Source organism: Nerophis ophidion, unplaced genomic scaffold, assembly GCF_033978795.1.
Source record: "Nerophis ophidion isolate RoL-2023_Sa unplaced genomic scaffold, RoL_Noph_v1.0 HiC_scaffold_323, whole genome shotgun sequence".
NCBI classification, from domain to species: domain Eukaryota; kingdom Metazoa; phylum Chordata; class Actinopteri; order Syngnathiformes; family Syngnathidae; genus Nerophis; species Nerophis ophidion.
Genome location: NW_026907245.1, coordinates 31,172 through 56,256, shown reverse-complemented (window position 1 = coordinate 56,256; position 25,085 = coordinate 31,172). Strand labels below are relative to the sequence as shown.

Here is a 25,085-nt window from a genome sequence, read left to right as displayed (position 1 = left end):
CACTCGCATACTTTTATAGGACAATAGTCTGTCCATTGGTCTTAGGAGCCAACACCTCTTGGTGCAAATCCAAGTAGAAGTTATGCACCCTACCCCCCTAATTTTAACATCCGCCCTTCTTATCATTTTTGCTCTTCTTACTTACCCAGTTTTAACCACCTTTTCCCCTAACCCTTTACCACAAAGCTGGTCATCAACACATGTTAAATCTGCAGTTAAGATATCATTTTTTACTAGCCTCATCCCCCTTATTATTTTTCTGAATGATGGGAGTGAAGCTATTATCACCTCATTCACATGAATAAGCTTGTCAACATTTGACATTACTCTTAGCTTCAAATTTGATATATACTCAATTATTTTCACCCCCGTTGCTCTTTACGTCACCTGATCAATCTTGGAATTTGCCTTTTGATATATACACTCGGACCCTGCTATAAATCGATTCTTTAAATACCTCCTTATCTTCCTAATTGCAATAATTATCTTAGTAACAGCTAACAATATATTCCAATTATTTATTGGCTGAGAAGGGGTAGGCATCATATCTTTCCTGCTTATCGGCTGATGGTATGGGCGAGCGGATGCAAATACAGCAGCATTGCAAGCAGTACTTTATAATCGTATTGGTGACGCAGGCTTGATCCTTGCCATGGCTTGAATAGCAATAAACCTTAACTCGTGGGATATTCATCAAATTATCTCACTCTCTAAAGACATAGACCTCTCTCTCCCGCTTGTTGGTCTTATTTTGGCCGCTATGGGTAAATCCGCTCAATTCAGTCTTCACCCTTGATTACCTTCTGCAATAGAAGGCCCTACCCCAGTTTCCGCTTTACTCCACTCAAGCACTATGGTTGTAGCAGGTATTTTTTTAATAATCCGCATAACCCCTTTAATGCAAAATAACCCAGCAGCTATAACACTTTGCCTATGTCTTGGTGCATTAACAACCCTCTTTACAGCAATCTGCGCCCTGACACAAAATGATATTAAGAAGATCATTGCATTTTCTACATCAAGCCAGCTTGGCCTTATAATAGTAACTATTGGACTCAACCAACCACATCTCGCTTTTCTACACATTTGCACACATGCCTTCTTTAAAGCTATATTATTCCTTTGCTCAGGCTCCATTATCCATGCTCTAAATGATGAGCAGGATATCCGTAAAATAGGGGGTATACACCGCTTAGTCCCTTTCACTTCATCCTCAATAGCATTAGGAAGTTTAGCATTAACGGGGATACCTTTCCTATCAGGTTTCTTTTCGAAAGACCCAATCATTGAAGCCTTAAATAACTCATACCTGAACGCCTGAGCCCTCCTCATTACACTTTTTGCTACTTCACTTACAGCCGTATACAGCCTTCGTATTATCTTTTTTGTATGCATAGGAAACCCTCGATTCAACGCGCTATCGCCTATCAATGAAAATAACCCTTCGGTTATTAACCCTATTTTACGCTTAGCATTAGGAAGTGTTGTAGCCGGCTTACTTATTTACACAAATATACCAGTTTCAAAAACCCCTGTGATAACTATACCTATATTTAGTAAGGTGGCAGCCATTCTTGTTACTATTACAGGCCTTCTGGTAGCATTAGACCTTGCTTCGATAACCCATAAACAAACCATTATACCCCGGTACATGCCCCCCTATCGCTTCTCTAACTCATTAGCCTTTTTCCCGATTATTAATCATCGGATTTTTCCTACAAAAGTGTATGGTTTTGGACAAAAAATTGCCACCCGAACAATAGACCTAGTTTGGCTAGAGAAATATGGACCTAAAGCCGTAGTGTCTGTTAACACCACTTTAGCCCCTGTGGTTAGTAACGCACAAAAGGGCTCAATTAAAACCTATATAATATCGTTATTACTAACCCTATTTTTAACTGTATTGATTTTTAACCTTTAAATAGCACGTAAAGATCCTCGCTCAAACCCACGTGTTAACTCTAAAACAACAAACAATGTAAGCAATAGGGCTCAAGCACTAATAATTAGTATTCAACGACCTGATAAATACATTATACCTACTCCACACGTATCCTGGCGTAATAACCCTAAACTTCCTATTTCTTCCAAAGGTATAATAAGCACCTCGAACCACCCACTTCAACAATAGCCGAAAGAAACTACTACTATTAATAAGTAAAGTACTATGCGGCTAAATACAGGTCAACTACCCCAGCCTTCAGGGTACTGTTCAGCAGCCAAAGCTGCTGAATAAGCAAAAACAACTAATATCCCACCTAAGTAAATTAGAAATAAAACAAGCGATAAGAAAGAACCCCCGAAGTACGCCACTAACCCACAACCTGCCCCAGCAGCAAATACTACACCTAGGGCAGCGAAATATGGAGAGGGATTTGAAGCTACGGCAGCAAACCCCAAAATCAAACTAATTAATAAAACTATTAAAACATATGTCATTGTTTATACTCGGATTTTAACCAAAACCAGTGGCTTGAAAAACCACCGTTGTAATTCAACTATATAAACTAATGGCCAACCTACGCAAAACTCACCCCCTGTTAAAAATCGCCAATGATGCTCTGGTAGATCTACCCACCCCCTCAAATATCTCCCTTTGATGAAACTTCGGCTCCCTTTTAGGACTTTGCCTGATCTCTCAGATTGTAACTGGCCTCTTCTTGGCAATACACTACACCTCTGATATTGCTACCGCTTTTTCATCAGTCACCCATATCTGCCGAGATGTTAACTATGGCTGACTAATTCGCAATATACATGCTAATGGTGCCTCATTCTTTTTCATTTGTATTTACCTCCACATTGCTCGAGGGTTATATTACGGGTCCTACCTTTACAAAGAGACCTGAAATATTGGTGTAATACTTCTAGTTCTTGTAATAGCAACAGCTTTCGTAGGTTATGTTTTACCTTGAGGACAAATATCGTTTTGAGGTGCTACCGTTATCACTAACCTTTTGTCTGCTGTGCCTTATGTAGGCACTGATTTAGTACAGTGGATTTGAGGGGGTTTCTCTGTGGATAACGCTACTTTGAACCGATTTTTTACATTTCACTTCCTACTCCCATTTATAGTATTAGCTGCCACCCTTGTTCACCTTCTATTTTTACATGAAACAGGTTCTAATAACCCCGCGGGATTGAACTCAGATGTAGACAAGATCTCCTTCCACCCGTACTTTTCCTTCAAAGATCTTTTAGGGTTCGCAGCACTGATGTTATCACTCGTTGCCTTGGCTTTATTTTTACCCTATTTACTAGGAGATCCTGATAATTTCACACCCGCCAACCCTTTAGTTACCCCTACTCATATTAAACCAGAGTGATACTTTTTATTCGCATACGCCATCCTTCGATCCATCCCTAATAAGTTAGGAGGTGTGTTAGCCTTACTATCAGCTATCCTGGTATTAGCACTTGTCCCCTTCCTACACACCTCTAAACACCGAGGGTTGACATTCCGCCCACTCACACAAGCTCTGTTTTGATTACTAGTTGCCGATGTTATAATCTTAACATGAATTGGAGGAATACCTGCTGAACCTCCTTACATTATCGTTGGGCAGCTGGCCTCAATCGCTTATTTTTCGATCTTCCTAGTACTAATGCCCTCAGCAGGGTATATTGAAAACAGCATACTCGAATGAGAATGCAAGGGTAGCTCAACCCTAGAGCGTCGGTTTTGTAAGCCGGAGGTCGGAAGTTAAAGCCCTCCCCCCTGCTCAGAAAAAAGCGACGTCAGCGCTTACCTCTAGCCCCCAAAGCTAGTGTTCTGTTAAACTATTCTCTGGAAATGCATAATTTTATATATGAGTATATATATATATATATACATCTGTATTAAATAATATCACTATGTATTAAAAGCATAAAAATCTTGTAACCATTCAGGGTTAATAATAAATAAGGTATACATAGACATATATGTATTAAAACCATTAATTTATTTAAAACATCGTAATCTCAATAAATCAACTAAGGTGTACTAAATACACTAATGAAGTAGGAACACAGATTAATTGGGTAATGAGAGATTTAAGAATCCATACAACAATAATAAGTAAACTCTACCAAGTAGTCTACACTTTATTAAATTAACCATTGGTTGGCACTAAGAACCTACCATCCGACGATACCTTAATGCTAACGGTTATTGAAGGTGAGGGACAAGTATTCGTGGGGGTCGCTCACAGTGAATTATTCCTGGCATTTGGTTCCTACCTCAGGTCCATTTACTGCGTTACTCCCCACACTTTCATTGACGCTAGCATAAGTTAATGTTGATAATCATACGACTCGTTACCCAGCTACCCGGGGGATTCACTCCAGTGGGTAAGGGGTTCCTTTTTTTTTTTTCCTTTCATCTGGCATTTCAGAGTGCACACGGTACTAGTTGACAAGGGTGTACATTTTCTTGAACGAAATACTAATGATGAATGTTGAAAGGATATTATTATAAGAGTAGCATATTTCTCTTTCAAGAGCATAATAGTGATTTTTTAATCCTATTTATTCCTTTATCCCCCCTTTCTTGGTTTTATTAGGGGGTAATCCCCCCTACCCCCCTTATTTTTGGGTGTGTGAATAAATAAAAAAATGTATATATATAAATATAAAATAAAATAAATATATATATATATATAAATATAAAATAAAATAAATATATATATATAAATATAAAATAAAATAAATATATATATATAAATATAAAATAAAATAAATATATATATATATATATATATATATATATAATAAAAGTACACATGTATACTACACAGGTGGCATATAAATGTACACACCTGCCCGTGAATGTATATATGGTTATACACACGACTATGTCAGTAGTATATATAACACTCACGTATTAATACTATGCGCACATAAACATAAGAATATATCTATGTAATTTATAAGTGTTTGTATAAATTATATATATATATATAAATAAAATAAAATAAATATATATATATATAAATATAAAATAAAATAAATATATATATATATATAAATATAAAATAAAATAATGTATGTATATATATATATATAAATAAAAATACACATGTATACTACACAGGTGGCATATAAATGTACACACCTGCCCGTGAATGTATATACGGTTATACACACGACTATGTCAGTAGTATATATAACACTCACGTATTAATACTATGCGCACATAAACATAAGAATATATCTATGTAATTTATAAGTGTTTGTATAAATTATATATATATATAAATAAAATAAAATAAATATATATATATATATATATATATAAATATAAAATAAAATAAATATATATATATAAATATAAAATAAAATAAAATAAATATATATATATATATATATATATATATATATATATATATATATATAAATAAAAGTACACATGTATACTACACAGGTGGCATATAAATGTACACACCTGCCCGTGAATGTATATATGGTTATACACACGACTATGTCAGTAGTATATATAACACTCACGTATTAATACTATGCGCACATAAACATAAGAATATATCTATGTAATTTATAAGTGTTTGTATAAATTATATATATATATATAAATAAAATAAAATAAATATATATATATATATAAATATAAAATAAAATAAATATATATATATATAAATATAAAATAAAATAATGTATGTATATATATATATATAAATAAAAGTACACATGTATACTACACAGGTGGCATATAAATGTACACACCTGCCCGTGAATGTATATACGGTTATACACACGACTATGTCAGTAGTATATATAACACTCACGTATTAATACTATACGCACATAAACATAAGAATATATCTATATAATTTATAAGTGTTTGTATAAATTATATATATATATAAATAAAATAAAATAAATATATATATATATATATAAATAAAATAAAATAAAATAAATATATATATATATAAATATAAAATAAAATAAAATAAATATATATATATATAAATATAAAATAAAATAATGTATGTATATATATATATATAAATAAAAGTACACATGTATACTACACAGGTGGCATATAAATGTACACACCTGCCCGTGAATGTATATACGGTTATACACACGACTATGTCAGTAGTATATATAACACTCACGTATTAATACTATACGCACATAAACATAAGAATATATCTATATAATTTATAAGTGTTTGTATAAATTATATATATATATATATATAAATAAAATAAAATAAATATATATATATATATATATATAAATAAAATAAAATAAATATATATATATATGTATAAATATAAAATAAAATAATGTATGTATATATATATATATAAATAAAAGTACACATGTATACTACACAGGTGGCATATAAATGTACACACCTGCCCGTGAATGTATATACGGTTATACACACGACTATGTCAGTAGTATATATAACACTCACGTATTAATACTATACGCACATAAACATAAGAATATATCTATATAATTTATAAGTGTTTGTATAAATTATATATATATAAATAAAATAAAATAAAATAAAATGTATACATATAAATATATATATGTATATATGTATATATATGTATATAAGAATATAAATGTGTACATATACATGTGTGTATATAAATATATAAATACAAGATAAAACATATGTATAAATACATATATGTAGGTATATAAATGATGTATGTATATACATATATATAAATATAAAATATGTATGCATACATATATATATATATATATATATATGTATGTATATGTATGGGTATTTATATATATATACATATATATACATATATATGCATATATATACATATACATACATGTGTATATGTATATGCATGCAAGCACAAATATCTGTAAACTATAACACACTTGAGCAGCGTGAAAATATAAATGTGAACCCCCTCTTAGAGTTAAAACACATCTCGCTGTCGTAGTTTAATAATAAAGCATAACACTGAAGATGTTAAGACTGAACGATGATAGTTCCGATAGCACATAGGCTTGGTCCTAACTTTACTGTCAACTGTAACTAAATTTATACATGCAAGTATCTGCGCCCCCGTGAGGATGCCCTTTAATCTCTTTTGACATTAAGGAGCTGGTATCAGGCACACAATTGTAGCCCACTACGCCTTGCTAAGCCACACCCCCAAGGGTATTCAGCAGTGATTAATTTTGAGAGATAAGTGAAAACTTGACTCAGTTAAAGTTATTTAAAGGGTTGGTTAAACTCGTGCCAGCCACCGCGGTTATACGTGTAACCCAAGATGACAGAAACCGGCGTAAAGAGTGGTTAGGGAAAACAAGAACTAAAGCTGAACACCTTTTTGACCGTATAACGTATTCAAAATTAGAAAATCCATCACGAAAGTAGCTTTAACCCCCCCCCCCCCTGATTCCACGAAAGCTATTAAACAAACTGGGATTAGATACCCCACTATGCCTAGCAGTAAACTGATGAGTAGTTACACCCAACATCCGCCTGGGTATTACAAGCACCAGCTTAAAATCCAAAAGACCTGGCGGTGCTTTAAAACCCCCTAGAGGAGCCTGTTCTATAATCGATAACCCCCGTTCAACCTCACCCTCTTTTGCCATTACCGTTTGTATACCGCCGTCGTCAGCTTACCCTGTGAAGGGTTTATAGTGAGCACAATTGATTGAACCTTATACGTCAGGTCAAGGTGTAGCTTATAAGAGGGAAAGTAATGGGCTACATTCGCTCACCAGCGTATTACGAATGCAACCTGAAATCTCATGACTATGAAGGAGGATTTAGTAGTAAGGGAGAAATAGAGTATCCCCCTGAAGCAGGCGCTAAAGCACGCACACACCGCCCGTCACTCTCCCCTTTTCTACACAACGTTAAATAAACACCACTTAGAAAACTTAGGGGAGGCAAGTCGTAACATGGTAAGTGTACCGGAAGGTGTACTTGGCTTACTAGGGTATGGCTAAGAAGTTAAAGCTTCTCACTTACACCGAGACGACGCTTGTGCAAATCAAGCTACCCTAATACCTAAAAACTAGCCCAACCTTTAATAAGCAATCAAAATTAGGAATACCCCTAAAAGTATTAACAACTTTAAACAAAACATTTTTCCACTTTAGTATGGGAGACAAAAAAAGACATAGGCGCTATAGAATAAGTACCGTAAGGGAATGTTGAAAGAGGGTTGAAAAAGATCAATTAAGTTTAATAAAGCAAAGATTAACTCTTGTACCTTTTGCATCATGGTTTAGCCAGAATAATTTAAGCAAAGTGTACTTAAGTTTAAAACCCCGAAACCAGGTGAGCTACTTCAAGACAGCCTTTAAAGGGCTAACCCGTATCTGTGGCAATAGATTGGGGTGATCTTCAAGTAGAGGCGAAAAACCTATCGAACTTGGTTATAGCTGGTTGTCTAAGAAAAGAATAGAAGTTCAGCTCAACCCCACAATCGCATCACACATGTTTACCTAACTAAAGGCAGAGATTACTAGAGGTTGGAGTTAGTCAAAAGAGGTACAGCTCTTTTGATTAAAGAAACAGCTTTTTAGGGAGGTTAAAGGTTGAATATAAAGAATAATACCCAAGTGGGCCTAATGGCAGCCATCTTAAAGGAAAGCGTTAAAGCTCAAGTACTAAACACTCATCTATACCTATAATTACCCTTAAACCCCCAAATTTTATTAGACTTTCTTATCATATGATGAGAACAATAATGCTAATATGAGTAATCAGAGGATTAAGACCCTCTCTTAACACGAGTGTACATCGGAACGAACCCACACCGAAAATTAACGCACCTAATCAAAGAAGGAAATGCACATGAACTAATAAACAAGAAAACCCACCACACAACAAAGCGTTAACCCTACACCGGATTGTTAAATAAGAAAGACTAAAAGGAGAAGAAGGAACTCGGCAAATAATTTAAAAGCCTCGCCTGTTTACCAAAAACATCGCCTCTTGAACAATCAAAATAAGAGGTCCTGCCTGCCCGGTGACTATACGTTTAACGGCCGCAGTATTTTAACTGTGCGAAGGTAGCGCAATCACTTGTCTTTTAAATGGAGACCTGTATGAATGGCATGACGAGGGCTTAACTGTCTCCTTCTCCCGGTCAATGAAATTGATCTCCCCGTGCAGAAGCGGGGATAAAAACATAAGACGAGAAGACCCTGTGGAGCTTCTAGACACACAGAAGTTTATGTCAATTACATTCAATAAAATAATAAACTAAATAACACACTACTGAAAGTCTTTGGTTGGGGCGACTATGGGGAAATAAATAACCCCCATGAGGAAGAAAATGATTTCTTAAAGACAAGAGTTACGACTCAAAACATCAGAATATCTGACCTACATGATCCGGTAATACCGATCAACGAAACAAGTTACCCCAGGGATAACAGCGCAATCCCCTCCAAGAGTTCTTATCAACGAGGGGGTTTACGACCTCGATGTTGGATCAGGACATCCTAATGGTGCAGCCGCTATTAAGGGTTCGTTTGTTCAACGATTAAAGTCCTACGTGATCTGAGTTCAGACCGGAGTAATCCAGGTCAGCTTCTATCTATGAAACACCCCTCTTTAGTACGAAAGGACCAATAGGGGAGGGCCTATTTTAAAAAAACGCCTACCCCTTACCTGCTGAAACCATATCAAACAGCCGAAAGGAGAGCCTGCTATGCTTTAAATCAAAGCAATATTAAGGTGGCAGAGCCCGGTAATTGCAAAAGACCTAAGCTCTTTGAACAGAGGTTCAAATCCTCTCCTTAGTTATTAACCCTTATCCCACCACTTATCTGGTTCATCACATTTTTTACATTGTTCCCATTCTTCTATCCGTGGCATTTTTAACCTTGATTGAACGGAAGGTCTTAGGTTATATACAACTTCGTAAAGGCCCCAATGTAGTTGGCCCATATGGTGTTTTTCAACCAATCGCTGATGGGATTAAACTCTTTATTAAAGAACCAATTCGACCTTCATCCTCATCTTCGGCTCTTTTCATTTTCACTCCTATTTTAGCCCTCACATTGGCCCTGGTTTTGTGGGCCCCCATGCCTATGCCTTACCCTGTTTTAGATATAAACCTTACAATTTTATTTATTTTAGCTATCTCTAGCCTTGCTGTCTACTCCATCCTGGGCTCTGGTTGGTCTTCAAATTCAAAATATGCTCTGATCGGAGCCTTGCGAGCTGTTGCCCAAACGATTTCTTACGAGGTCAGCTTAGGCCTTATCTTACTGGCCTTTGTCATCCTAACCGGCGGTTTCACTCTACATATATTTTCCGCAACCCAGGAGGCCATTTGATTAATTATACCATCCTGACCTCTCGCCGCAATATGGTATGTCTCAACTCTTGCTGAGACTAACCGAACCCCTTTCGACCTTACAGAAGGTGAATCCGAATTAGTCTCAGGTTTTAATGTTGAATATGCAGGGGGCCCTTTCGCGTTGTTTTTTCTGGCAGAATATGCAAACATCCTTGTCATAAATACTTTGTCAGCAATCCTATTTCTTGGAACAACCACAATTCCAATAACTCCTTATCTAACCTCATCAGCTTTGATGATTAAGGCAGCCCTCCTCTCAATACTTTTTTTATGGGTCCGAGCTTCTTACCCTCGCTTTCGTTACGACCAATTAATACACTTAACATGAAAAAATTTTCTACCCCTCACCTTGGGCTTAATCATTCTACACATATCTTTACCCATCACTCTTGCAGGTTTACCCCCTCAGTACTAAGTGAGGAGTTATGCCTGAATTATAAGGACCACTTTGATAGAGTGCTTCATGGAGGTTAAAGTCCCCCTAACTCCTTAGGAAGAAGGGATTTGAACCCTGCTAAAGAGATCAAAACTCTTGGTGCTTCCGTTACACTACTACCTACAGTAAGGTAAGCTAAATAAGCTTTTGGGCCCATGCCCCAACAATGTGGGTTAAACTCCTACTTTTACTGATTAACCTCATCATTATCTCAGTAGTATTGTCATCCCTTTCTTTAGGCACAACATTGGTCTTCAGCAGCTCACATTGAATCTTAGCATGAATTGGTTTAGAGATTAACTCGCTAGCTATTTTACCCTTTATAACCCAACCCCATTTCTCTCGCCCTGTTGAGGCCTCCACTAAGTACTTCCTTGCCCAAGCCAGTGCATCTGCACTTATTCTATTCGCTATTGTATTTAATGCTTGAACAACTGGTGAATGATTTATCAATACAATATCTAATCCACTTGCAGTGGCCATAGCCATTGTAGGGTTAATAATAAAAATAGGAGTCGCCCCTCTCCACACTTGATTACCAGAAGTTATACAAGGGGTCACTTTACTAACCTGTTTAATTATATCTACTTGACAAAAACTAGCCCCCTTTGCCCTACTTGTTCAAGTGACACCTCCTGATTCAAAAATACTCTTAGTTATAGGACTCCTATCTATTCTTGTTGGAGGTTGAGGCGGGTTAAATCAAACCCAACTTCGTAAACTAATAGCTTATTCTTCGACTGCCCACATAGGCTGAGTTATTGTTATTTTACAGTTCTCTGAAACCATTGCTTTCCTTACATTAATTATCTATGCTATTATAACTTCTTCCGTTTTTATCTTGTTCGCCTTGAGCAAAGCTACAACCATTAATTCTTTATCAATCTCATGATCTAAAGCCCCTGTTATCACCACCCTAACTCCTTTCATTGTTTTATCACTAGGAGGTATACCACCTCTTACTGGCTTCGGACCAAAATGAATAATCTTACACACGCTTTCAACGTTCAACCTTCTTGTATTAGCAACATTTGCAGCCTTGTCTTCCTTAATCAGCCTGTATTTTTATCTACGTGTAGCTCACTCATTCGCCTTGGTCATTGCACCTAACTCTATAACTACGGCAACTTTATGACGTATCGTAAATTTACACTTAACACTATACTTTGCCATCCCCACTGTTTTAACACTAGTATTACTTCCGATTATTGTGTCGATTCTGAGCTCCTTTTTTTAACAAGAAGCGATTTAGGTTAACTAAACCAGGAGCCTTCAAAGCTCCCAATAGGAGTTAAAATCCCCTAATCCCTGATAAGACCTGCGAGTTACTATCCCACATCTACTGCATGCAAAGCAGATACTTTAATTAAGCTAAGGCCTTACTAGACAGGCAGGCCTTTATCCTACAAGATCCTAGTTAACAGCTAGGCGCCCAAGCAGCGAGCATCTGTCTACTTTCCCCCGCCTATAAGGCGGGAAGGCGGGGGAAAGCCCCGGCAGACGTTAGCCTGCTTCTTCAGATTTGCAATCTGACATGTTACACCCCAGAGCTTGACAAGAAGGGGGCTTAAACCCCTGTATGTGGGGTTACAATCCACCGCTTACTCAGCCATCTTACCTGTGATAATCTCTCGTTGACTGTTTTCCACTAACCACAAAGACATTGGTACCCTTTACTTCGTATTTGGTGCTTGAGCTGGCATAGTGGGCACAGCTCTTAGTCTTCTTATTCGAGCTGAGTTGAGTCAACCAGGCGCTCTACTCGGAGATGACCAAATCTATAATGTTACTGTAACTGCACATGCTTTTGTGATAATCTTTTTTATAGTAATACCTATTATAATTGGAGGGTTTGGAAATTGATTGATCCCATTAATAATCGGCGCTCCCGATATGGCATTTCCACGTATAAACAACATAAGCTTCTGACTTTTACCACCAGCCTTCCTTCTTCTATTAGCATCTGCAGCTGTAGAAGCCGGGGCTGGCACAGGGTGAACAGTCTACCCCCCTTTAGCCGGCAACCTTGCTCATTCTGGGGCCTCAGTTGATTTAACAATCTTCTCCCTTCACTTAGCAGGTGTCTCCTCAATTCTAGGGGCTATTAACTTTATTACAACTATTATTAACATAAAACCCCCCGCAATCACACAATACCAAACACCTTTATTTGTATGAGCGGTTCTCATTACAGCTGTCCTTCTTTTACTATCCCTGCCTGTTCTAGCAGCTGGCATTACCATACTTCTAACAGATCGAAATCTAAACACAACCTTCTTTGACCCTGCTGGAGGAGGGGACCCGATCCTTTACCAACATTTGTTTTGATTCTTTGGCCACCCCGAAGTATATATTCTTATTCTACCTGGGTTTGGTATAATCTCACATATTGTTACCCATTATGCTAATAAAAACGAACCCTTCGGGTATATAGGGATGGTTTGAGCAATGCTAGCTATTGGCCTTCTAGGCTTTATTGTGTGAGCACATCATATATTTACAGTTGGAATAGATGTGGACACCCGAGGCTACTTCACCTCTGCTACAATGATTATTGCTATTCCTACAGGTGTAAAGGTATTCAGCTGACTGGCCACCCTGCATGGCGGCTCAATTAAATGAGAAGCCCCCCTACTATGAGCTCTAGGTTTTATCTTTTTGTTTACAGTAGGCGGTTTAACAGGAATTATTTTAGCAAACTCTTCTTTAGATATTGTCTTACATGACACATATTACGTGGTTGCTCACTTTCACTACGTTCTTTCCATGGGGGCTGTGTTCGCAATTATAGGGGGGTTTGTTCACTGATTCCCTTTATTTACAGGCTTTACTCTTCACGAGGTATGGACTAAAGTACAGTTCATAGTCATGTTTTTAGGGGTTAACCTCACATTCTTCCCGCAACACTTCTTAGGCCTTGCAGGTATACCACGTCGCTACTCAGATTATCCAGATGCTTATACCCTTTGAAACTCTGTATCCTCGGTAGGCTCTCTGGTATCCCTTGTGGCAGTGATTATATTTCTTTTTATTATCTGAGAAGCATTTGCTGCTAAGCGGATTATGCACTATGTTCCACTCTCATCTACTAATGTAGAATGAATCCATGGCTGCCCTCCACCAAATCATACGTTTGAACAGCCTGCTTTCGTTCGAACCTTACCCGCTTAACGAGAAAGGAAGGAATCGAACCCCCGTAAAATGGTTTCAAGCCATTTTCATAACCACTATGATACTTTCTTACATAAGATGTTAGTAAAATATTACATTACCTTGTCAAGGTAAAATTGTGAGATAACCCCTTGCACACCTTAATTATGGCCCACCCTTCCCAAATAGGTTTTCAAGACGCAGCATCCCCTGTAATAGAAGAAATATTGTACTTTCATGACCATGCATTGATGGTCGTCTTCTTGATTAGCACAATAGTCCTTTATATTATTGTTCTCACAGTTTCAACTAAATTAACTAACAAAATCCTAATCGACTCTCAAGAAGTTGAAATTGTCTGAACGGTGCTTCCTGCTATCATCCTTTTATTAATTGCTCTACCATCATTACGTATCCTTTATATTATAGATGAGCTTTCTAACCCTTATTTAACAGTCAAAGCATTAGGACATCAATGGTACTGAAGCTATGAATACACTGATTATGAGAATTTAACCTTTGACTCATATATAATCCCAAATCAAGACCTAACTTCGTCTCAATTTCGTCTTCTTGAAGCAGACCATCGAATAGTTGTTCCTTTAGAGTCCCCTGTTCGAGTTTTAGTTACTGCAGAGGATGTACTTCACTCTTGAACAGTGCCCTCCTTAGGGGTTAAGATAGATGCTGTACCAGGTCGCCTAAATCAAACAACATTCACCTCTCTTCGCTCTGGTGTATTCTACGGACAATGTTCTGAGATCTGCGGCGCTAACCACAGCTTTATACCCATCGTTGTGGAGGCCGTACCTTTAGAGTACTTTGAAGGTTGATCTTCCCTAATTCTACAGGACGCCTCGTTAAGAAGCTAAACCGGGTTACAGCGTTAGCCTTTTAAGCTAAAAACTGGTGGTTCCCACCCACCCTTAACGTATGCCTCAATTAGACCCCTCTCCCTGATTTATAACTATGCTCTTTTCCTGATTCATTTTGATCTTTATTATTCCTGGTAAGGTTCTAAACTACATACTCCTTAATAACCCCACCCTTTTAAACTTTGAAGATATACAAAATGAACTTTGATGCTGACCATGATAGTAAGCCTTTTTGACCAGTTTATATCACCAATACTTCTTGGTGTACCATTAATTCTATTAGCTTTTACCCTTCCATGAACCCTCTTCCCTTCGTCCACACCTTTATGATTTAACACACGATTGGTTAACATTCAGTCAACTGCTTTTATGCGGTTCACACACCAAATTCTTCAACCCCTTAATCAACCAGGACATAAGTGGGCCTTAATTTTAACCTCCTTGATACTATACTTAATTACATTAAACCTTTTGGGTATGCTCCCTTACACCTATACCCCAACAACACAGCTTTCCCACAACCTGGGTTTAGCTGTACCTATTTGGTTGGCCACAGTAATCACAGGGGTACGCAATAGTACAACCAATGCTCTAGCACATCTACTCCCTCCAGCTACCCCTGTTGCTCTGATCCCCGCTCTTGTAATCATTGAAACAATTAGCCTATTTATTCGACCTTTAGCGTTAGGTGTACGACTAACTGCTAATCTGACAGCAGGTCACCTTTTAATATATCTCATAGGCGCTGGAGCATTTGCTCTCTCCTCTATTATACCTCCTGTAGCCGGTGTTACATTAGCTATTATGCTTTTACTAACCCTTTTAGAGTTTGCCGTGGCCATGATTCAAGCTTATGTTTTCGTACTTCTACTGAGCCTTTATTTACAAGAAAATATCTAATGACCCATCAGGCACACCCTTACCATATAGTTGATCCCAGCCCTTGACCACTAACAGGCGCAATTGGCGCCCTTTTATTAACATCAGGCCTAGCAATTTGATTCCACTTCAACTCTCACGCTCTCTTAACCATCGGAGTTGTTACCCTTTTACTAACTATATATCAATGATGACGAGACATTATCCGCGAAAGTACTTTTTTAGGCCACCATACCCCCCCTGTACAAAAAGGCTTGCGCTATGGGATAATCTTGTTTATTACTTCAGAAGTATTCTTTTTTCTAGGTTTTTTCTGAGCTTTTTACCACTCTAGTTTGGCCCCTACCCCAGAACTGGGCGGATGTTGACCACCTTCTGGAATCACCACCCTCAACCCATTTGAGGTACCCCTTCTGAACACGGCAGTCCTATTAGCATCCGGTGTAACAGTAACCTGGGCTCACCATAGTATTATAGCTGGTGAGCGTACCCAAGCTATTCAATCCCTCACTTTAACAATTCTATTGGGGTTTTACTTCACCTTTCTTCAAGCTATGGAGTACTATGAAGCCCCTTTTACAATTGCTGACGGTGTTTACGGGTCTACTTTTTTTGTAGCCACAGGCTTCCACGGTCTTCACGTAATTATCGGATCCACATTCCTAGCAGTCTGCCTTATACGACAAATCCAATACCACTTCACATCTCAACACCACTTTGGATTTGAAGCTGCTGCCTGGTACTGACACTTCGTAGATGTAGTTTGATTATTCCTCTATATCTCAATCTACTGATGAGGGTCCTAATCTTTCTAGTATCACTTTAGTATATGTGACTTCCACTCACTTGGACTTGGTTAAAACCCAAGGAAAGATAATTAACCTTATTACTACAACTTTACTAATTACTTCTGCCCTATCTATAATTTTAGCTCTTATTTCATTCTGGTTGCCTCAGATAAACCCGGATTTAGAAAAACTTTCCCCTTACGAATGCGGGTTTGACCCGCTTGGGTCAGCACGCCTACCTTTTTCTATTCGCTTTTTCTTAGTTGCAATTTTATTCCTTCTGTTTGACCTAGAGATTGCACTTCTACTTCCTCTTCCTTGGGGGAATCAACTTCTTTTCCCTCTTCATACCTTAATCTGGGCTTCTGTGGTAATCATGCTTTTAACACTTGGATTAATTTATGAGTGAGTTCAAGGAGGCTTAGAGTGAGCAGAATAAGTGCTTAGTTTAAACAAAACATTTGATTTCGGCTCAAAAAACGCGGTTAAAGTCCTCAAGCATTTAAAATGACAGCGATCCACCTAGTTATCTCAAACTGCTTCCTACTGGGGTTAATCGGCCTATCATTTCACCGAACCCATCTATTATCAGCCCTCCTCTGCCTCGAGGGAATAATACTTTCACTTTTCTTAGCTATTTCTATTTGAACTTTACAATTAGACTCACCTAATCTATCGTCAGCCCCAATACTACTTCTAGCATTTTCAGCATGTGAAGCAGCAGTAGGATTGTCCCTTCTTGTGGCCACTTCTCGTACACATAACTCTGATCACTTAAAAACCTTAAATATCCTACAATGTTAAAAATCTTGATCCCAACACTAATACTTCTACCCACTATTTGATTAACTCCTTTTAAATGACTTTGATCCGCAACTCTAACTCATAGTGCTACTATTACATTAATTAGTCTATACTGATTAAAAACATGTGAGACAGGGTGAACAGAAACCGGTGTACTTTTAGCAACAGATTCAATCTCAACCCCATACTTAGCCCTTTCTTGCTGGTTAACACCTTTGATGATCTTAGCAAGCCAGTACCATATATTGGATAACCCTCACCCCCAGCAACGGGTGTTTCTTATAACTCTAGTTACCCTTCAGATCCTTTTAATTTTAGCATTTAGTGCTTGTAATTTAATTGTATTTTATCTAATGTTCGAGGCCACCATTATCCCTATTATCTTAATTACTACACGATGAGGTAATCAACCGGAACGCCTAAAAGCAGGTGATTACTTAGTATTTTACACTTTAGTCGGGTCTTTGCCCCTCCTTGTGGTCCTGTTACTAATAGAAAATATTACAGGAAGCTTATCTTTGCTTATCGAATACATCCCTTTTGTCACAGACACAACTATTGCAAGTAAATTCCTGTGAGCAGCTACAACTTTAAGTTTTTTAGTTAAAATGCCGATATATGGTGTTCATTTATGACTTCCTAAAGCCCATGTAGAGGCCCCGATCGCAGGATCTATAGTTTTAGCGGCTGTGCTTTTAAAACTGGGGGGCTACGGGCTAATTCGAGTTATGGACCTCTTAGGCCCTAATTCCAAAGGATTTGCTTTACCATTTATTGTTATTGCCCTTTGAGGTGCTGTAATAGCAGGATCTATCTGCATACGGCAAACAGATATTAAAGCCTTAATCGCATATTCTTCTGTAAGCCATATGGGTATAGTTATCGCTGCTATCCTTATCCAAACCCCTTGAGCACTTAAGGGGGCAATAATTTTGATATTCGCCCACGGCCTTGTCTCTGCATCATTGTTTTGTCTAGCTAATTTTTACTACGAGCGAACTAACAGTCGGACTTTGCTTTTAGCTCGAGGTATACAAGTAATCTTCCCATTTTTAGGCGCATGATGACTTTTAAGTATCCTGGCCAATGTAGCTCTTCCACCTTTGCCAAATTACTCAGCAGAATTATTTATTGCTACTTCTTTATTTAAATGATCACCTTGAACTTTCGTATTCGTTGCATTAGGGTTGTTTATTACTGCTGTATATTCTTTCTTTATATTCCTTATCTCCCAACGGGGCCCGGTTTCCCAACAATTCATCGAACAAGATTTAGCTTCAATACGTGAACACTTGCTTACTGCCATTGTTCTTCTTCCATTAGTGTTCCTTATCTTCAAACCCCATTTAATTTGAGGTTTTAACCATTGTAGGTGTAGTTTAATTAAAACATTAGATTGTGATTCTGAAAAAAAAGGTTGAAGTCCTTTCACCCACCGAGAGAGAAGAGAAAAAACAAAAACTGCTAATATTTGTATCTTTGGTTAGACTCCAAAGCTCACTCGCATACTTTTATAGGACAATAGTCTGTCCATTGGTCTTAGGAGCCAACACCTCTTGGTGCAAATCCAAGTAGAAGTTATGCACCCTACCCCCCTAATTTTAACATCCGCCCTTCTTATCATTTTTGCTCTTCTTACTTACCCAGTTTTAACCACCTTTTCCCCTAACCCTTTACCACAAAGCTGGTCATCAACACATGTTAAATCTGCAGTTAAGATATCATTTTTTACTAGCCTCATCCCCCTTATTATTTTTCTGAATGATGGGAGTGAAGCTATTATCACCTCATTCACATGAATAAGCTTGTCAACATTTGACATTACTCTTAGCTTCAAATTTGATATATACTCAATTATTTTCACCCCCGTTGCTCTTTACGTCACCTGATCAATCTTGGAATTTGCCTTTTGATATATACACTCGGACCCTGCTATAAATCGATTCTTTAAATACCTCCTTATCTTCCTAATTGCAATAATTATCTTAGTAACAGCTAACAATATATTCCAATTATTTATTGGCTGAGAAGGGGTAGGCATCATATCTTTCCTGCTTATCGGCTGATGGTATGGGCGAGCGGATGCAAATACAGCAGCATTGCAAGCAGTACTTTATAATCGTATTGGTGACGCAGGCTTGATCCTTGCCATGGCTTGAATAGCAATAAACCTTAACTCGTGGGATATTCATCAAATTATCTCACTCTCTAAAGACATAGACCTCTCTCTCCCGCTTGTTGGTCTTATTTTGGCCGCTATGGGTAAATCCGCTCAATTCAGTCTTCACCCTTGATTACCTTCTGCAATAGAAGGCCCTACCCCAGTTTCCGCTTTACTCCACTCAAGCACTATGGTTGTAGCAGGTATTTTTTTAATAATCCGCATAACCCCTTTAATGCAAAATAACCCAGCAGCTATAACACTTTGCCTATGTCTTGGTGCATTAACAACCCTCTTTACAGCAATCTGCGCCCTGACACAAAATGATATTAAGAAGATCATTGCATTTTCTACATCAAGCCAGCTTGGCCTTATAATAGTAACTATTGGACTCAACCAACCACATCTCGCTTTTCTACACATTTGCACACATGCCTTCTTTAAAGCTATATTATTCCTTTGCTCAGGCTCCATTATCCATGCTCTAAATGATGAGCAGGATATCCGTAAAATAGGGGGTATACACCGCTTAGTCCCTTTCACTTCATCCTCAATAGCATTAGGAAGTTTAGCATTAACGGGGATACCTTTCCTATCAGGTTTCTTTTCGAAAGACCCAATCATTGAAGCCTTAAATAACTCATACCTGAACGCCTGAGCCCTCCTCATTACACTTTTTGCTACTTCACTTACAGCCGTATACAGCCTTCGTATTATCTTTTTTGTATGCATAGGAAACCCTCGATTCAACGCGCTATCGCCTATCAATGAAAATAACCCTTCGGTTATTAACCCTATTTTACGCTTAGCATTAGGAAGTGTTGTAGCCGGCTTACTTATTTACACAAATATACCAGTTTCAAAAACCCCTGTGATAACTATACCTATATTTAGTAAGGTGGCAGCCATTCTTGTTACTATTACAGGCCTTCTGGTAGCATTAGACCTTGCTTCGATAACCCATAAACAAACCATTATACCCCGGTACATGCCCCCCTATCGCTTCTCTAACTCATTAGCCTTTTTCCCGATTATTAATCATCGGATTTTTCCTACAAAAGTGTATGGTTTTGGACAAAAAATTGCCACCCGAACAATAGACCTAGTTTGGCTAGAGAAATATGGACCTAAAGCCGTAGTGTCTGTTAACACCACTTTAGCCCCTGTGGTTAGTAACGCACAAAAGGGCTCAATTAAAACCTATATAATATCGTTATTACTAACCCTATTTTTAACTGTATTGATTTTTAACCTTTAAATAGCACGTAAAGATCCTCGCTCAAACCCACGTGTTAACTCTAAAACAACAAACAATGTAAGCAATAGGGCTCAAGCACTAATAATTAGTATTCAACGACCTGATAAATACATTATACCTACTCCACACGTATCCTGGCGTAATAACCCTAAACTTCCTATTTCTTCCAAAGGTATAATAAGCACCTCGAACCACCCACTTCAACAATAGCCGAAAGAAACTACTACTATTAATAAGTAAAGTACTATGCGGCTAAATACAGGTCAACTACCCCAGCCTTCAGGGTACTGTTCAGCAGCCAAAGCTGCTGAATAAGCAAAAACAACTAATATCCCACCTAAGTAAATTAGAAATAAAACAAGCGATAAGAAAGAACCCCCGAAGTACGCCACTAACCCACAACCTGCCCCAGCAGCAAATACTACACCTAGGGCAGCGAAATATGGAGAGGGATTTGAAGCTACGGCAGCAAACCCCAAAATCAAACTAATTAATAAAACTATTAAAACATATGTCATTGTTTATACTCGGATTTTAACCAAAACCAGTGGCTTGAAAAACCACCGTTGTAATTCAACTATATAAACTAATGGCCAACCTACGCAAAACTCACCCCCTGTTAAAAATCGCCAATGATGCTCTGGTAGATCTACCCACCCCCTCAAATATCTCCCTTTGATGAAACTTCGGCTCCCTTTTAGGACTTTGCCTGATCTCTCAGATTGTAACTGGCCTCTTCTTGGCAATACACTACACCTCTGATATTGCTACCGCTTTTTCATCAGTCACCCATATCTGCCGAGATGTTAACTATGGCTGACTAATTCGCAATATACATGCTAATGGTGCCTCATTCTTTTTCATTTGTATTTACCTCCACATTGCTCGAGGGTTATATTACGGGTCCTACCTTTACAAAGAGACCTGAAATATTGGTGTAATACTTCTAGTTCTTGTAATAGCAACAGCTTTCGTAGGTTATGTTTTACCTTGAGGACAAATATCGTTTTGAGGTGCTACCGTTATCACTAACCTTTTGTCTGCTGTGCCTTATGTAGGCACTGATTTAGTACAGTGGATTTGAGGGGGTTTCTCTGTGGATAACGCTACTTTGAACCGATTTTTTACATTTCACTTCCTACTCCCATTTATAGTATTAGCTGCCACCCTTGTTCACCTTCTATTTTTACATGAAACAGGTTCTAATAACCCCGCGGGATTGAACTCAGATGTAGACAAGATCTCCTTCCACCCGTACTTTTCCTTCAAAGATCTTTTAGGGTTCGCAGCACTGATGTTATCACTCGTTGCCTTGGCTTTATTTTTACCCTATTTACTAGGAGATCCTGATAATTTCACACCCGCCAACCCTTTAGTTACCCCTACTCATATTAAACCAGAGTGATACTTTTTATTCGCATACGCCATCCTTCGATCCATCCCTAATAAGTTAGGAGGTGTGTTAGCCTTACTATCAGCTATCCTGGTATTAGCACTTGTCCCCTTCCTACACACCTCTAAACACCGAGGGTTGACATTCCGCCCACTCACACAAGCTCTGTTTTGATTACTAGTTGCCGATGTTATAATCTTAACATGAATTGGAGGAATACCTGCTGAACCTCCTTACATTATCGTTGGGCAGCTGGCCTCAATCGCTTATTTTTCGATCTTCCTAGTACTAATGCCCTCAGCAGGGTATATTGAAAACAGCATACTCGAATGAGAATGCAAGGGTAGCTCAACCCTAGAGCGTCGGTTTTGTAAGCCGGAGGTCGGAAGTTAAAGCCCTCCCCCCTGCTCAGAAAAAAGCGACGTCAGCGCTTACCTCTAGCCCCCAAAGCTAGTGTTCTGTTAAACTATTCTCTGGAAATGCATAATTTTATATATGAGTATATATATATATATATACATCTGTATTAAATAATATCACTATGTATTAAAAGCATAAAAATCTTGTAACCATTCAGGGTTAATAATAAATAAGGTATACATAGACATATATGTATTAAAACCATTAATTTATTTAAAACATCGTAATCTCAATAAATCAACTAAGGTGTACTAAATACACTAATGAAGTAGGAACACAGATTAATTGGGTAATGAGAGATTTAAGAATCCATACAACAATAATAAGTAAACTCTACCAAGTAGTCTACACTTTATTAAATTAACCATTGGTTGGCACTAAGAACCTACCATCCGACGATACCTTAATGCTAACGGTTATTGAAGGTGAGGGACAAGTATTCGTGGGGGTCGCTCACAGTGAATTATTCCTGGCATTTGGTTCCTACCTCAGGTCCATTTACTGCGTTACTCCCCACACTTTCATTGACGCTAGCATAAGTTAATGTTGATAATCATACGACTCGTTACCCAGCTACCCGGGGGATTCACTCCAGTGGGTAAGGGGTTCCTTTTTTTTTTTTCCTTTCATCTGGCATTTCAGAGTGCACACGGTACTAGTTGACAAGGGTGTACATTTTCTTGAACGAAATACTAATGATGAATGTTGAAAGGATATTATTATAAGAGTAGCATATTTCTCTTTCAAGAGCATAATAGTGATTTTTTAATCCTATTTATTCCTTTATCCCCCCTTTCTTGGTTTTATTAGGGGGTAATCCCCCCTACCCCCCTTATTTTTGGGTGTGTGAATAAATAAAAAAATGTATATATATAAATATAAAATAAAATAAATATATATATATATATAAATATAAAATAAAATAAATATATATATATAAATATAAAATAAAATAAATATATATATATAAATATAAAATAAAATAAATATATATATATATATATATATATATATAAATAAAAGTACACATGTATACTACACAGGTGGCATATAAATGTACACACCTGCCCGTGAATGTATATATGGTTATACACACGACTATGTCAGTAGTATATATAACACTCACGTATTAATACTATGCGCACATAAACATAAGAATATATCTATGTAATTTATAAGTGTTTGTATAAATTATATATATATATAAATAAAATAAAATAAATATATATATATATAAATATAAAATAAAATAAATATATATATATATATAAATATAAAATAAAATAATGTATGTATATATATATATATAAATAAAAATACACATGTATACTACACAGGTGGCATATAAATGTACACACCTGCCCGTGAATGTATATACGGTTATACACACGACTATGTCAGTAGTATATATAACACTCACGTATTAATACTATGCGCACATAAACATAAGAATATATCTATGTAATTTATAAGTGTTTGTATAAATTATATATATATATAAATAAAATAAAATAAATATATATATATATATATATATATAAATATAAAATAAAATAAATATATATATATAAATATAAAATAAAATAAAATAAATATATATATATATATATATATATATATATATATATATATATATATAAATAAAAGTACACATGTATACTACACAGGTGGCATATAAATGTACACACCTGCCCGTGAATGTATATATGGTTATACACACGACTATGTCAGTAGTATATATAACACTCACGTATTAATACTATGCGCACATAAACATAAGAATATATCTATGTAATTTATAAGTGTTTGTATAAATTATATATATATATATAAATAAAATAAAATAAATATATATATATATATAAATATAAAATAAAATAAATATATATATATATAAATATAAAATAAAATAATGTATGTATATATATATATATAAATAAAAGTACACATGTATACTACACAGGTGGCATATAAATGTACACACCTGCCCGTGAATGTATATACGGTTATACACACGACTATGTCAGTAGTATATATAACACTCACGTATTAATACTATACGCACATAAACATAAGAATATATCTATATAATTTATAAGTGTTTGTATAAATTATATATATATATAAATAAAATAAAATAAATATATATATATATATATAAATAAAATAAAATAAAATAAATATATATATATATAAATATAAAATAAAATAAAATAAATATATATATATATAAATATAAAATAAAATAATGTATGTATATATATATATATAAATAAAAGTACACATGTATACTACACAGGTGGCATATAAATGTACACACCTGCCCGTGAATGTATATACGGTTATACACACGACTATGTCAGTAGTATATATAACACTCACGTATTAATACTATACGCACATAAACATAAGAATATATCTATATAATTTATAAGTGTTTGTATAAATTATATATATATATATATATAAATAAAATAAAATAAATATATATATATATATATATATATAAATAAAATAAAATAAATATATATATATATGTATAAATATAAAATAAAATAATGTATGTATATATATATATATAAATAAAAGTACACATGTA

The 25,085-nt window shown here is 36.3% G+C and overlaps 9 protein-coding genes and 1 pseudogene across 9 annotated transcripts; all 10 read left to right on the top strand.

Annotated features, from left to right (window-relative positions):
- Nucleotides 1-82: 82 nt before the first annotated feature.
- LOC133547993 (NADH-ubiquinone oxidoreductase chain 5-like) lies at nucleotides 83-3,651 on the top strand. Its single transcript, XM_061893441.1, is given in 1 exon segment — nucleotides 83-3,651. A coding segment is annotated over 1 exon segment (1,839 nt). The 3' UTR covers nucleotides 1,922-3,651.
- Nucleotides 85-3,651, top strand: LOC133548001 (cytochrome b-like). The gene is given in 1 exon segment (XM_061893448.1): nucleotides 85-3,651. A coding segment is annotated over 1 exon segment (816 nt). The 5' UTR covers nucleotides 85-2,510; the 3' UTR covers nucleotides 3,327-3,651.
- Nucleotides 3,652-7,262: 3,611 nt separating this feature from the next.
- On the top strand, nucleotides 7,263-14,006 carry LOC133547990 (NADH-ubiquinone oxidoreductase chain 1-like; annotated as a pseudogene).
- LOC133547989 (NADH-ubiquinone oxidoreductase chain 2-like) lies at nucleotides 10,786-14,006 on the top strand. The gene is given in 2 exon segments (XM_061893438.1): nucleotides 10,786-10,791; nucleotides 11,114-14,006. Coding segments are annotated over 2 exon segments (633 nt in total). The 3' UTR covers nucleotides 11,741-14,006.
- LOC133547988 (cytochrome c oxidase subunit 1-like) lies at nucleotides 11,890-14,006 on the top strand. Its single transcript, XM_061893437.1, is given in 2 exon segments — nucleotides 11,890-11,899; nucleotides 12,368-14,006. Coding segments are annotated over 2 exon segments (1,572 nt in total). The 3' UTR covers nucleotides 13,930-14,006.
- A 50-nt stretch (nucleotides 14,007-14,056) lies between these two features.
- On the top strand, nucleotides 14,057-14,766 carry LOC133548006 (cytochrome c oxidase subunit 2-like). Its single transcript, XM_061893453.1, is given in 1 exon segment — nucleotides 14,057-14,766. A coding segment is annotated over 1 exon segment (666 nt). The 5' UTR covers nucleotides 14,057-14,075; the 3' UTR covers nucleotides 14,742-14,766.
- A 224-nt stretch (nucleotides 14,767-14,990) lies between these two features.
- Nucleotides 14,991-16,468, top strand: LOC133548003 (ATP synthase subunit a-like). Its single transcript, XM_061893450.1, is given in 1 exon segment — nucleotides 14,991-16,468. A coding segment is annotated over 1 exon segment (693 nt). The 3' UTR covers nucleotides 15,684-16,468.
- Nucleotides 16,469-16,613: 145 nt separating this feature from the next.
- On the top strand, nucleotides 16,614-22,403 carry LOC133547995 (NADH-ubiquinone oxidoreductase chain 4-like). The gene is given in 1 exon segment (XM_061893443.1): nucleotides 16,614-22,403. A coding segment is annotated over 1 exon segment (1,071 nt). The 5' UTR covers nucleotides 16,614-17,247; the 3' UTR covers nucleotides 18,319-22,403.
- On the top strand, nucleotides 18,835-22,403 carry LOC133547991 (NADH-ubiquinone oxidoreductase chain 5-like). The gene is given in 1 exon segment (XM_061893439.1): nucleotides 18,835-22,403. A coding segment is annotated over 1 exon segment (1,839 nt). The 3' UTR covers nucleotides 20,674-22,403.
- LOC133547999 (cytochrome b-like) lies at nucleotides 18,835-22,403 on the top strand. The gene is given in 1 exon segment (XM_061893445.1): nucleotides 18,835-22,403. A coding segment is annotated over 1 exon segment (816 nt). The 5' UTR covers nucleotides 18,835-21,262; the 3' UTR covers nucleotides 22,079-22,403.
- Nucleotides 22,404-25,085: the final 2,682 nt, after the last annotated feature.